Raw genomic sequence first — 12,064 nt, 5'->3', positions numbered from 1 at the left:
ACTATCCCAGTAATGTATTAGAAATACACCTTTAATTCATAATACAGTTTAATTGAATAATTTGCTTTGCATTTGATTATTCATATAGCTGGGATGCTGTCTATGAGAGAGAACTGCAAACTTTCCAAGAATATGGAGATACAGGAGAAATCTGGTAAGTTAGAAAAAGTAGTGGGATTATGATCCAGAGGATTGTGTAGGTGTGTGTGTGTCTTTTAAGTGCTTATCCCAGAGAAACCCTAGAAATCTTGGGAACCTTGGACTGATTCTGGCTTTGGTGGATAGATTGAAAGAATCTGTCTCTTTTCTCTTTTAATGGCCCAGATTTAAATTTGATGACAGTATTAGGAAATAACCCTTATTTTATAACTGTCCTTTTTCAATAAGCAATGCACTTTTGAGCCACCAACATGTACAAGTGTTAATGCTGATGTAGAGAAACATTAATAAGTAACATACCAACCTTATCTATTCTGTTCTATTCTTGGGGGTGTTTTCTTCTAAATAATAGTATAGATGAAGATTAAGCAGTTACAGATGTTATTTCTTACTTTTAAAAAAGACTTAATTGAGCAAACTGAATAAGCTGCTTGAGTGTAATGTAGTTGTAACCTTTGTTCTCTATCCCTCTGTTATTTGATTAACTGATTCTCTGTTTCTAATAGGTTTGGAGAAGAGAGTATGACTCGACTAATAAGGTGGATGCAGAAACACAAGATTCCATTGGATGCTTCAGTGCTTGATATTGGAACTGGAAATGGTGTTTTCCTGGTTGAACTTGTTGGTACTATTAGTATTCATGTGTTAGAACCAAATTTAAAAATGAAATTAAGAAAAAAATCTTGCAGTTGAGGATACTAGCTATCTAAATCCAAAGTAGTAAAGCAGTCGTACCACTTACCTTGAGAAGTCACATGGTACAAAAGGGAGGCTGCATGGGCTGTGAGAAAGCACTAAGTGAGAAGCCAGGGGATCTGAGTCCTAGTCTTGGCCCTTGCTATTGTCTCAACCTTGAGCAAGCCACTTTTTTTTTCTGGACTTCAGTTCTTTCCTAAAGATTTTGACTAGTTGATTTCTGTTGGTTTCTCCTCTCAGAACTCTGGAAATCTGTATGTATAAAAGGATGATGTTTTTTTTTACATTTCCAGTAGGACATACATCCCTTTTCTTAGGTGAGCATATGGTTTTTGAAGAGTGTTTTGCATATGGTTTGAAAAGAGCATTTTGTCCATGGAACTGAGTTTTGGTACAGGTTCTACTACTAGCTAAACCATCACCGTTAATGCCTATAGTGTATCATTGCTCTGCCGAGTGCTGTGGAGGAGGTGTAAGACTTAGGCTTCATCCTAGATGGTTTTACTGTTTCAGCTTGTAAGGTTATATACGTAACAGTGAAACTTGCTAAGTGACTACCACCTGTCAAGCCTTGTGGTAGGCACTGGCAGTATGAAAATTTAGACCTTGTGCTTGAGTTGTTCACAGTACAATAGAGGATAGACTGACATAGACATAAACAGCTAATGCTGTAGCTTGATGTATGCAATAATAGATATACTGAGTATAGGAAAGGGAGTGATTTGGGGAAGAGGGATAAGAAGGGTCTTGGAGGAGCTAATATCCAAGTTGGGTGGAAATTGTGTTGAGTGTGGGTAGAGTGTAAAGAGGGAGAGAATTTCAAGAAGTGGAAACATTATCTAAAGGCATGAAGGTTCTGGCCCTATAAATAATTTGGTAAATTAGAATATAAAGTGTATGTGTGAGATAGACAGAGATGAGGTTTAGATTAAAGGTAGGAGCCATACCATATGCCGTGCCTAAGAGCTTAGATTTTACTCTTAGTCTATGGGGAGCCGTTAAAATGTTTGAAGCAGTGAAATGTGATTAGAAAAAATTGTAATAAATTTTTTTGAAACGAGGTGCAGCATGACTACATTAAAGTGCGCAAACCAAAAGAGTATGGCTCAATGAATTATTACAAAGTGAACACACCTATCAACCTAATCAAGAAACAGAATATTACAGACTCTAGAAGTCCCCCTTAAACTCCCTGCTAATCGTCTAAATTGCTCCTCCTTCCTCTCTAAAGGCAACTACAAGGAGTTTTAACATCATTGATTAATTTGTCTGTTTTGGATATAAATGGAAGCCTTCAGTGTGTTCTTTCTGGTGTCTTTCAGTCAACATTCTGTGAGATTCACTCAACTTGTACATAGCAGTTCATTCATTTTTGTTGCTGTATATGAATCCTTTGTACAATTATACCACAATTTTATTTATTCACTCTGTTGTTTACCTGTAGATACTTTCGGATTCTAATAGCTCACTTGTAGAGGCTAATGATTTATCCTTTGAGACTAATAGTTTAACTATAGATTCTTTTATATTTTCTACATATATAATTAGGCAAACTATAAATAATGATAGTTTTATTTCTTCCTTTCCAATCCTTTGTAACTTTTCCCCCCTTATTACACTGTTTGGGACCTTTGGGAGAATGTTGAAAAGAAGTGGTGACAGAAGGCATCCTTGTCTTTTTCGCTCTTTTCAGAGAATACGTTCAGTGTTTCACTGTTAGGTATGATGTTATCTTGTAAGTTAGTTTTGTAGATAACTCTGTTATCAGACTTCAGATTTGCTAACGGTGTGTGTTGTTGTTGATTAAATGTTTTTCTCCTTTGCTAACGGTGTGTGTTGTTGTTGATTAAGTGTTTTTCCTGTATCTGTTGAGGTAACCATATGAATTTTTTCCTTTATTCATGTAGGTGAATTACATTGATCATTTTCAAATGTTAAGTGCATTTCTGGAATAAACCCAACTTATATATATATATTACTGGATTCAGTTTGTTAACATTTTGTTTAGGATTTTTGCAACTTTGTCCATGAGGGAGATTGTCCTGTAATTTTCCTTTCTTGTAGTGTCCTTGTCAGGGTTTGGTATCAAGTTATGCTGACATCATTAAACAAGAATCTATTTTTTGAAAGAGTTTGTTGACAATTGTTTTTTCTTCCTTAAATGTTTGGTAGAATTCACTGGTGAAGCTACCTAGATGTGGAGTCGCTTTGGGAAGTTTTTTTCTTTTTTGATGTGAACTTACTGAATAAAGTATAACATCTGTGTAGAAAAGTGAATAGGTCATAAGTGTACAGCTTTTACAAAATGAATAATTGTGTGTAACTCACCAACCTGATCAACAAATAAAACATTATTAACACCATAGAAGAAGCCCCCTTGTGTCCCCCCCCACTCATTCCCTCCTGAAGGTAATGATTATTTTGACTTTGTCATCATAAGTTAGGCTATTTTTCATGTCAGCTATACTGGTTTCTCATTGTGGTTTTAATTAGCATTTTCCTAATGACTAATGATTTTGATTACCTTTTCATGTGCTCATTTGCCATCTGTATATCTTTGGTGAAATGTGTGTTCACATCTTTGGCCTATTTTTAAATGGGGTTGCCTGTTATTAAGATTTGAGGATTCTTTATGTATTGTGGATATAAGTTCCTTGTCAGGTATGTGATATGCAAATGTTTTCTCTCATTTGTTCACTTGTTGTTTTTCATTCTCTTTAACAATATCTTCTGAAGAGCAGAAGTTCATTTTTATGAAGTCAAATTTATTAATTTTTTCGTATGTGGATCGTGCTTTTGTTTTCATATTAAAGAACTCTTTGCCTAACTTAAGGTCACATAGGTCTTCTAGGTTTTCTTCTAAAAGTTTAAAATTTTTACATTTAGATCTATTATTTGTTTTGAATTAATTTTTGTAGAAGGTTTGAGATACTGGTTGGGGTTAATTTTTTTTGGTATGTGAATGTTGAATTGTTCCATCCGTCATTTGTTGAAAAGGTTATCCTTTTTCCATTTCATTGAGTTTTGCCTCTTGTTGACTTGATATGAGTAGTATCTTTGGGTATGCACTTTTTTGATATGGTTTCTTTTGCTGAGCATGGCTTTGTTAGGTTTACCCATGGTCTTTCGTATTGTGTGTAGCACTAGAGTGCTTCATCTCGTTGTGGTTAGTACTGTACTATATGAAAATACCACAATTTATTTATTCATTTATTCACTCATTCTCCTGTTGATGGTCATTTGACTCATTTCCAGCACTGTGTTATTATGAATACTGCCAAACAGTTTTCCAAATTGGTTGCACTAGTTTGCACTCCTACTGGCAGTGTGTGAGAATTCTAGTAGCTCCACATCCTTGCCAACACCTGCTCTTGTCAGCTTATCCAATTTCAGTGATTCTGGTAGGTGTGTAGTGGTATCTTGTGGTTTTATTCTCATTTCCCTGATGACTAAGGATATTGAGCATATTTTCATATGCTGTCTATTTGGCTGTTCTTTTTTGTGAAATGCCTATTCAAGCTTTCGCTTATTTAAACATTGGGTTGCCTTTCTTTTATTGATTTGTAGGAGTTTTTTATATATTCTGTGTATATAACCTTTGTATCTGGTGTGTTGCTTGTCTCTTCACTTTTGTAATAGTATCTTTTTTTTTTTTTTTTTTTGCGGTACGCGGGCCTCTCACTGCTGTGGCCTCTCCTGTTGCGGAGCACAGGCTCCGGATGCGCAGGCTCAGCGGCCATGCCTCACGGGCCCAGCCGCTCCGTGGCATGTGGGATGTTCCCGGACCGGGGCATGAACCCGCGTCCCCTGCAAAGGCAGGCAGACTCTCAACCACTGCGCCACCAGGGAAGCCCTGTAATAGTACCTTTTAAAAAAATTTTTATTTATTTGTTTGGCTGCGCCAGGTCTTAGTTGCAGGACGCAGGATATTTCTTGTCGCGTTTCCTTGTGTCACGCGGGATCTTTTTAGTTGCGGCATGAGGGATCTAGTTCCCTGACCAGGAATCGAACCCAGGCCCCCTGCATTGGGAGCTTGGAATCTTAACTGCTGGACCACCAGGGAAGTCTCTGTAATAGTGTCTTTTGATGAACAGAAGTTCTTTAATTTTACTAAAGTTTAATATATCATTTAAAAATGGTTAGTGTTTTTGAATATTGTGTAGTAAATCTGCCTACCCAGAGTCAAAACGATATTTTCCTATATGTTTTTCTAGAAACTTTGTTCTTTTCCTTTTCACATTTAGGTCCCAATTAATTGCTGTGTATGTTGTGAGGTAGAGTCAAGGTTAATTTTTTTTACCTATGAATATTCAGATAACCCAGCACCACTTATTGAAATGTCTGCTCTTTCCCCCACTGCACTGTAGGGGTGCCTCTGTCATAAGTCCAGTAATAGTATGTGTTTGGGTCTGTTTCTGGATCCTCTGTTCTATTCCTTTGGGTCTGTTTATCCTTATGCCAATGCCAAGTTGTCCTGATTACTGGACAAGTCTCCCCATTTGGTTAATGTAAGTTCTCCGACTTTGATAGCTTTTCCATTGTTGTCTTGTATGTTGTTAGTTAGCTCTTTGCTATTTATTTAAATTTTAGAATCATCACTTTTCAGGAAAAAAACAAAACCCACCCTGGGATTTTGATTAGGATTGTATTGAATTTATGGATCAGTTTGAGGAGGATTTACATGTTTATAGTATCAAGTGAATCCATGAACATGATGTATTCCTCCATTTATTTAGTTCTTAATTTTCTCTCAGTAGTATTTTGTCTGTATAGAGATTTTCTGTACAGAGATCTTATATATTGGGTTGGCCAAAAAGTTTGCTCGGTTAATGAATACATTGTTCAATAAAGTTCTTGGTGAAAATGAAAAATGTGTCTTATTTTTACTTAAAACCAAACAGGGACTTCCCTGGTGGCACAGTGGTTAAGAATCCGCCTGCCAGTGCAGGGGACATGGGTTCGAGCCCTGGTCTGGGAAGATCCCACATGCCACGGAGCAACTAAGCCTGTGTGTCACAACTGCTGAGCCTGCGCGCCACAACTACTGAAGCCCGCGCGCCTAGAGCCCGTGCTCCGCAACAAGAGAAGCCACCTCAATGAGAAGCCCGTGCACCACAATGAAGAGTGGCACCTGCCCACCGCAACTAGAGAAAGCCCGCACACAGCAACGAAGACCCAACGCAGCCAAAAATAACTTAAAAAAAACCCCAAATAACCAGAACAACTTTTTGGCCAACCAGTATTTTTCCTTGGTTGATTCCTAGATTTTTTTGTTGTTGTGACTATTATTGTTATGCTTTTAAATTTTATTTTCTAATAGTTTATTGCTGCTATGTATAAGTACAACAGATTTTTATATTGATCTTGTATCCAGTAAGTCACACATTAATTCTAATTATTTATTTATAGATTCTTTTGGATTTTCTATAAAGACTGTAATGTCATGTGTAAATAGTAGTTGTGTTTCTTCTATTCCATTCTTAATATTTTGTTTATTAAAATGCTGTGCAGTCTCTAGGTCAACATTGAATAGAAATTGTGAAGGCAGATAGCCTTCTAACACTGCCTATTAGAAGAGGAAAGCTTCTAATATTTCACTGTTAAATATGATGTTAGCTCTAGGTTTTTACAGGTAGTCATCCAGATTGAGGCTGTTCCTTTATATTCTAGTTTGTTAAGAGTTTTTAATCATAATGGTTGGGTTGTTGAACTTGATCAGTTGCTTTCTTTAATATTCATTGATATGATCAGATGATTTTTCTTCTTGATTCTGTTAGAGTTGAATTGATTGATTTTGGTGGGGGTCCTCAATTTAAAAAATTTATTTATTTATTTATTTTTGGCTGCGTTGGGTCTTCGTTGTTGTGTGCGGGCTTTCTCTAGTTGCGGTGAGCGGGGGCTACTCTTTGTTATGGTGTGCGGGCTTCTCATTGAGGTGGCTTGTTGCGGAGCACGGGCTCTAGGTGCGTGGGCTTCAGTAGTTGTGGCACGCAGGCTCAGTAGTTGCGGCTCACGGGCTCTAGAGCACAGGCTCAGTAGTTGTGGCTCACGGGCTTAGTTGCTCTGTGGCATGTAGGATCTTCCTGGACCAGGGCTTGAACCCGTGTCCCCTGCATTGGCAGGCGGACTCTCAACCACTGTGCCACCAGGGAAGCCCAGTTTTTTTTTTTAATTGACATTTTTATTGAGATAATTGCAGTGATTGTTCAATGTTATAACAAATTTCCATTCCTGAAGTAAACCAAGTTTGATTGTGATGTATTATCCTTTTCATATATTGTTGGATTTGATTTGGTAGTATTCTACTTAGGAATTATATAGCTTCATGAGAGAGATTAGCCAGTAATTTTCCTTACTTGCAATTTTATTTTTAAAAATATTTATTTATTTACTTTATTTTTGGCTGCATAGGGTCTTAGTTGTGGCATGCGGAATCTTTCGTTGAGGCATGCGGGCTGTCCAGTTGTGCTTACTTGCAATTTTAATGTAAAGTTTTTGTATCAGGGTTATGCTGGTCTGATAAAATGAGATGAGACTTGTCTCTGTTTTTATTTTTTTCAGAGGATTTTTGTAAGATTAGTTTTGTTTCTTTCTTAAATGTTTGGAAGAATTCATGGTGACATCCTCTGGATGCTATCTTGATTAGTGTAGCTTTTTAGTAAATCTTAAAAGTTGGGTAGTGTGAGTCTCTCAACTTTATTCTTTTTCAAATGTTGTATTGGCCATTCTAGTTCCTTTACCTTTCCAAATAAATTTAAGAATTAGTTTGTAAATATCTACAAAAGAATCCATGCTGAAAATTTCATTGAAATTGAGCTAAATCTGTGATTTGAGGAGAATCGACATCTTTACTGTCTTGAGTCTTCCAGTTTATGAACATGGTGTCTCTCTTCATTTATTTAGGTCTTCCTGGATTTCTTTCCTCAGCATTTTTTGGTTTTCATTCAGCATGCAGACAGATCCTGTGCATATTTTTTAGACTTATACCTATATATTTGTTTTTGGAGTATTTAAAATGGTATTGCTTTTTGAAATTCAGTTTCCAATTGTTTATTGCTAGAAATATGGTTGATTTTTGTGTTGCCTTTGTATCCTGTAATCTTGCATATTATTAGTTCTAGGAGGTTTAAGTGGATTTTTCTGGGATGTTCTATGTAGACAGTCATGCCATTTGTGAATAGGGACAGTTTTATTTCATTCTTTCCAAAATGCATGCCTTTTTTTTTCTTGCCTGATTATACTACCTAGGTCTTCCAATACAGTATTGACTAGGACTGGTGATGGCACATTCCTGCCTTGTTCCCATCTTAGGGGGAAAGTCTTCAGTTTTTCACCATTAAGGATGATGTTAGCTGCAGGATTTTATTAGATGCCCTTTATCAGGTTGAAGAAGTTCCCTTGTATTTCTAGGATGTATTTCTTGAATTTCGTTAAAAAAATAATAAAATAAAATTTTTTTGCATCAGTGAATATAATCATGAGGTGTTTTTTCTTTAGACTGTTAATATGGTGGATTATATTAATTGATTTTCAGATATTGAACCAGTATTGCACTTGTGGAATAAGCCCCATTTGGTCATAATGTATAATTCTGTTTCTGTATTGCTAGATTCAACTTGTTACTATTTTGTTGAGAACTTTTAAATCTGTATTTTTTTTAAGCTTTTTTTGGGGGACTTCCCTGGTGGTGCAGTGGATAAGACTCTGCGCTCCCAGTGCAAGGGGACCTGGGTTGGATCCCTGGTCAGGGAACTAGATCCCCCATGCATGCCACAACTAAGAGTTCGCATGCCACAACTAAGGAGCCTGCCTGCCACAACTAAGACCTGGCACAACCAAATAAATAAATTAATTAATTTTAAAAAGAGATTTTTTTGATGTGGACCATTTTTAAAGTCTTTATTGAATTTGTTACAGTGTTGTTTCTGTTTTATGTTTTGGTGTTTTGGCCACTAGGCATGTGGGATCTTAGCTCGACCAGGAATTGAACCCATACCCCCTTCATTGGAAGGTGAAGTCTTAACCACTGGACTGCCAGGGAATTCCCTACATCTGTATTCTTGAGGGATATTGGTCTGCAGTTTCCCTGCAGTCCTATATTATCTTTATTTGGTTTTGGTCTCAGGGCATTGATGGCCTTATAAAATGAGTGGGGAAGAATTCCCTCCTTTTTAAATTTTTTAAGATATTGTGTAGCACTAGTGTTATTTCTTCTTGAGTGTTTGGTAGAATTTGCAATTAAACCATTTAACCCAGAGATTTCTTTTCTGAAGGTTTAAAATATGAATAAAATTTCTTTAATAGTCACAGTCCCATTTAGGTTATTTATTTCATTTGAGTGAGTTTGCGTGGTTTGTGGTTTTTGAGGAATTAGTCCATTGTGAATTTGTGTGTATAGAGTTCTGCACAGTATTCTCTTATTATCCTTTTAAAGTCTGTTGGGTCTGTATTGAAATCCCCTTGTTCATTCCTAATGTTGGTAACTTGTGTCTTCTCTCTCTTTTTCTTTGATAGTGATGCTAGAGATTCATTTTTACTGTCTTTTATAAAAATTTGCTTTTGTTTTCATTGACTTTCTCTATTGCTTTTATGTTTCAGTTTCAATGGGTTCTGCTCTTAATTTTATTATTTTTTCATTCTTTTTGCTTTTAATTTATTCTTGCTCTTTTTTTCTAGCTTCTTAAGGTAGAAGCTTAGATTATTGATTTGGGACTTTCCTTCTTTTCTCATGTAAACATTTAATGATATAAGTGCTATAAATTTTCCTGTAGGTGCTCCTGCACCGTACAAATTTTGATATGCTGTATTTTTATTTTCTTCTGTTTTTTGGCTGTGCCGTGAGTCTTGCGGGATCTTAGTTCCCCAACCAGGGATTGAAGCCGGGCCCCTGGCTGTGAAAAGTGTGGAGTCCTAACCACTGGACCACCAGGGAATTCTCTAATTTTCTTCTTTGATCCAGATTATTTAGAATTCTGTTGTTTAATTTCCACATGTTGTGGATTTTTCTCTTTCTGCTTTTGACTTCTAGTCTAATTCGATTATGTCAGAGAACATACTTTGTATGATTTAAATTCTTTTAAATGTGTTACTTTGTTTTATGATCCAGGATATATCCATCTTGGTGAATGTTTCATGTGCATTTGAAAAAAATGTGTATTCTGCTGTTACTGGATAGAGTATTCTGTATATGTTAACTAGACTTATGGTGTTTGATGGTGTTGTTCATTTCTATACCTTTACTGATTTTCTATCTATTAGTGCTATTAATTATGGAAATAGTAATGTTGAAGTGTCTGACCGTATTGGTAGATTTGTCTATTTTAACTTTTATTTCTGTCAGTTTTTGCTACATGTATTTTCAAACTCTGTTGTTCAGAGGTTACACATTTAGGATTTTATGTGTTTGTGTATTGATGAATTGACCCATTTATTGTATAATGTTCCTCTTTAACATTGGTAGTTTTCTTTACTTTGATTTTACTTTGATGCTAATAATAAAGCCACTCCAGCTTTTTTAAAAAATTGAGATATAATCCACATACCATAACATCTACCCTTTGAAAGTGGTTTTTAGTATATTCACAAATTTGTACAACCATCGCCATTATTTTAATTCCTGAAGATTTTCATCACCCCAAGAAGAAACCCTATATTCATTATCGTTCACTCCTTATTCCCCATTCCCTTCAACCCCTGGCAACCACTAATCTACATTCTGTGTCTGTGGATTTTTCTATTCTGGGCATTTCATATAAATGGAATCATCAATATGTAGTCTTTTGTGTCTGGCTTCTTTCATTTAACATAATGTTCTCAAAGTTCATCCATACTGTAGCATGTATCAATACTTTTTCCTCTTGTCCAATTAATATTCTGTTGGATGGGTTTACCACATTTTGTTTATCTACTCGCCAGCTGACGGACATTTAAGTTGTTTCTGCTTTTCGGCTATTATGAAAAATGCTGCTGTGAAAATTCATGTATAAGTTTTTGTATGGACATATATTTTATTTCTCTTGGGTATATACCCAGGTTCATATGGTTACTGTATACTTAACCTTTTGAGAAATTGCTAGACTGTTTTCACAGTGGCTACACCATTATACACTTCCATGCGCACTGTATGTGAGTTCCAGTTTTTCCATATTCTCACCAACGCTTTTTATTATCTTTTTGATTATAACCATCCTTGTGGGTGTGAAGTTCAACTTTTTAAAATGAGTTTTTGCTTTTTTTTTTTGTGGTACGCAGGCCAGAATGAGTTTTTGCATGGTATATCCTTTTCTATTCTTTCTCTTTAAACCAACCTATATCATTATATTTGAAGTGAGTTTCTTGTAGCCAGCATATAGTTGGGTCATGTTTTTTTATCCTTTCTAATAATCTCTATCCTTTAATTGGTATATTTAGAACATTTGGATTTAGGTCTACCATTTTATTATTTCTTTTCTCTTTGTTACCTCTGTTTTTTCATTCTTCCCTTTCTCCTTTCCTGCTTATTTTGCTTTATTTGGACATTTCTTAGTATTCCATTTTAATTAGATATATCTAGTTGTATAAATGTCTTTGTATAGTTTCTTTAGTGGTTGCTGTAATGACTATATCTTTTTGGCTTCTTTAGTGGTTGCTGTACGATTATAATATACATACTTTATTTACACAATCTACTTAGAATCAATGTTTTACCGTTCCATGTGGTATGTGAAAACCTTAACCACCTGTGATTTTTTAATCTTCCCTTCTTTATATTGCAGTTGTCTTAAATATTACCTTTACATTGAAAATCCTGTAGGATAATGCTATAATGTTTCCTTTCAAAGGAGAATAGTAGTTAATTATGTTAACACAGATATTTACTTTTGCAGCTTTTTTCTTCATTCCTGATCTTCCAAGTTTGTTTGTTTGTTTGTTTTGGTATTATTTACCTTCTGTCTAAAGAACTTCCTTCAGGAATGATTTTAGAGCAGCTTTCCTGGCAAGAAATTTTCTTAGCGTTTCTTCACCTGAGAATGTCTTTATCTCACCTTCATTCCTGAGGGATGTTTTTGCTGAATATAGAATTCTGAATTAACTGTTCTTTCAGTACTTTAAAAATGTTGTGTGACCTCCATAGTTTTTGATGAGAAATCTGCAGTCATCTGAATTGTTGTGTTCCTGTAAGTAATGCATCAGTTTTCTAGATGCTTTCAAGATTTTTTCCATTGTCTTT

At 35.6% G+C, this 12,064-nt stretch overlaps 1 protein-coding gene across 4 annotated transcripts in view; it reads left to right on the top strand.

The window, feature by feature from the left end:
• The window catches only part of EEF1AKMT2 (EEF1A lysine methyltransferase 2), a 73,074-nt gene that overhangs the window by 1,317 nt on the left and 59,693 nt on the right, over positions 1–12,064 (top strand). For all 4 annotated transcript variants that reach the window (XM_022568495.3, XM_089898321.1, XM_022568499.2 and 1 more), the window contains exons 2-3: positions 89–154; positions 666–780. In XM_022568495.3, the coding sequence (XP_022424203.1) occupies positions 89–154; positions 666–780 (181 nt within the window). The remainder of the gene's footprint in view (positions 1–88; positions 155–665; positions 781–12,064) is intronic.

This window comes from Delphinapterus leucas, chromosome 16, assembly GCF_059928025.1.
Source record: "Delphinapterus leucas isolate spDelLeu-1000000601 "Yukka" chromosome 16, BTC_Dleu_Yukka2, whole genome shotgun sequence".
Taxonomy (NCBI): Eukaryota; Metazoa; Chordata; class Mammalia; order Artiodactyla; family Monodontidae; genus Delphinapterus; species Delphinapterus leucas.
This window is presented reverse-complemented; position numbering and strand designations above follow the sequence as displayed.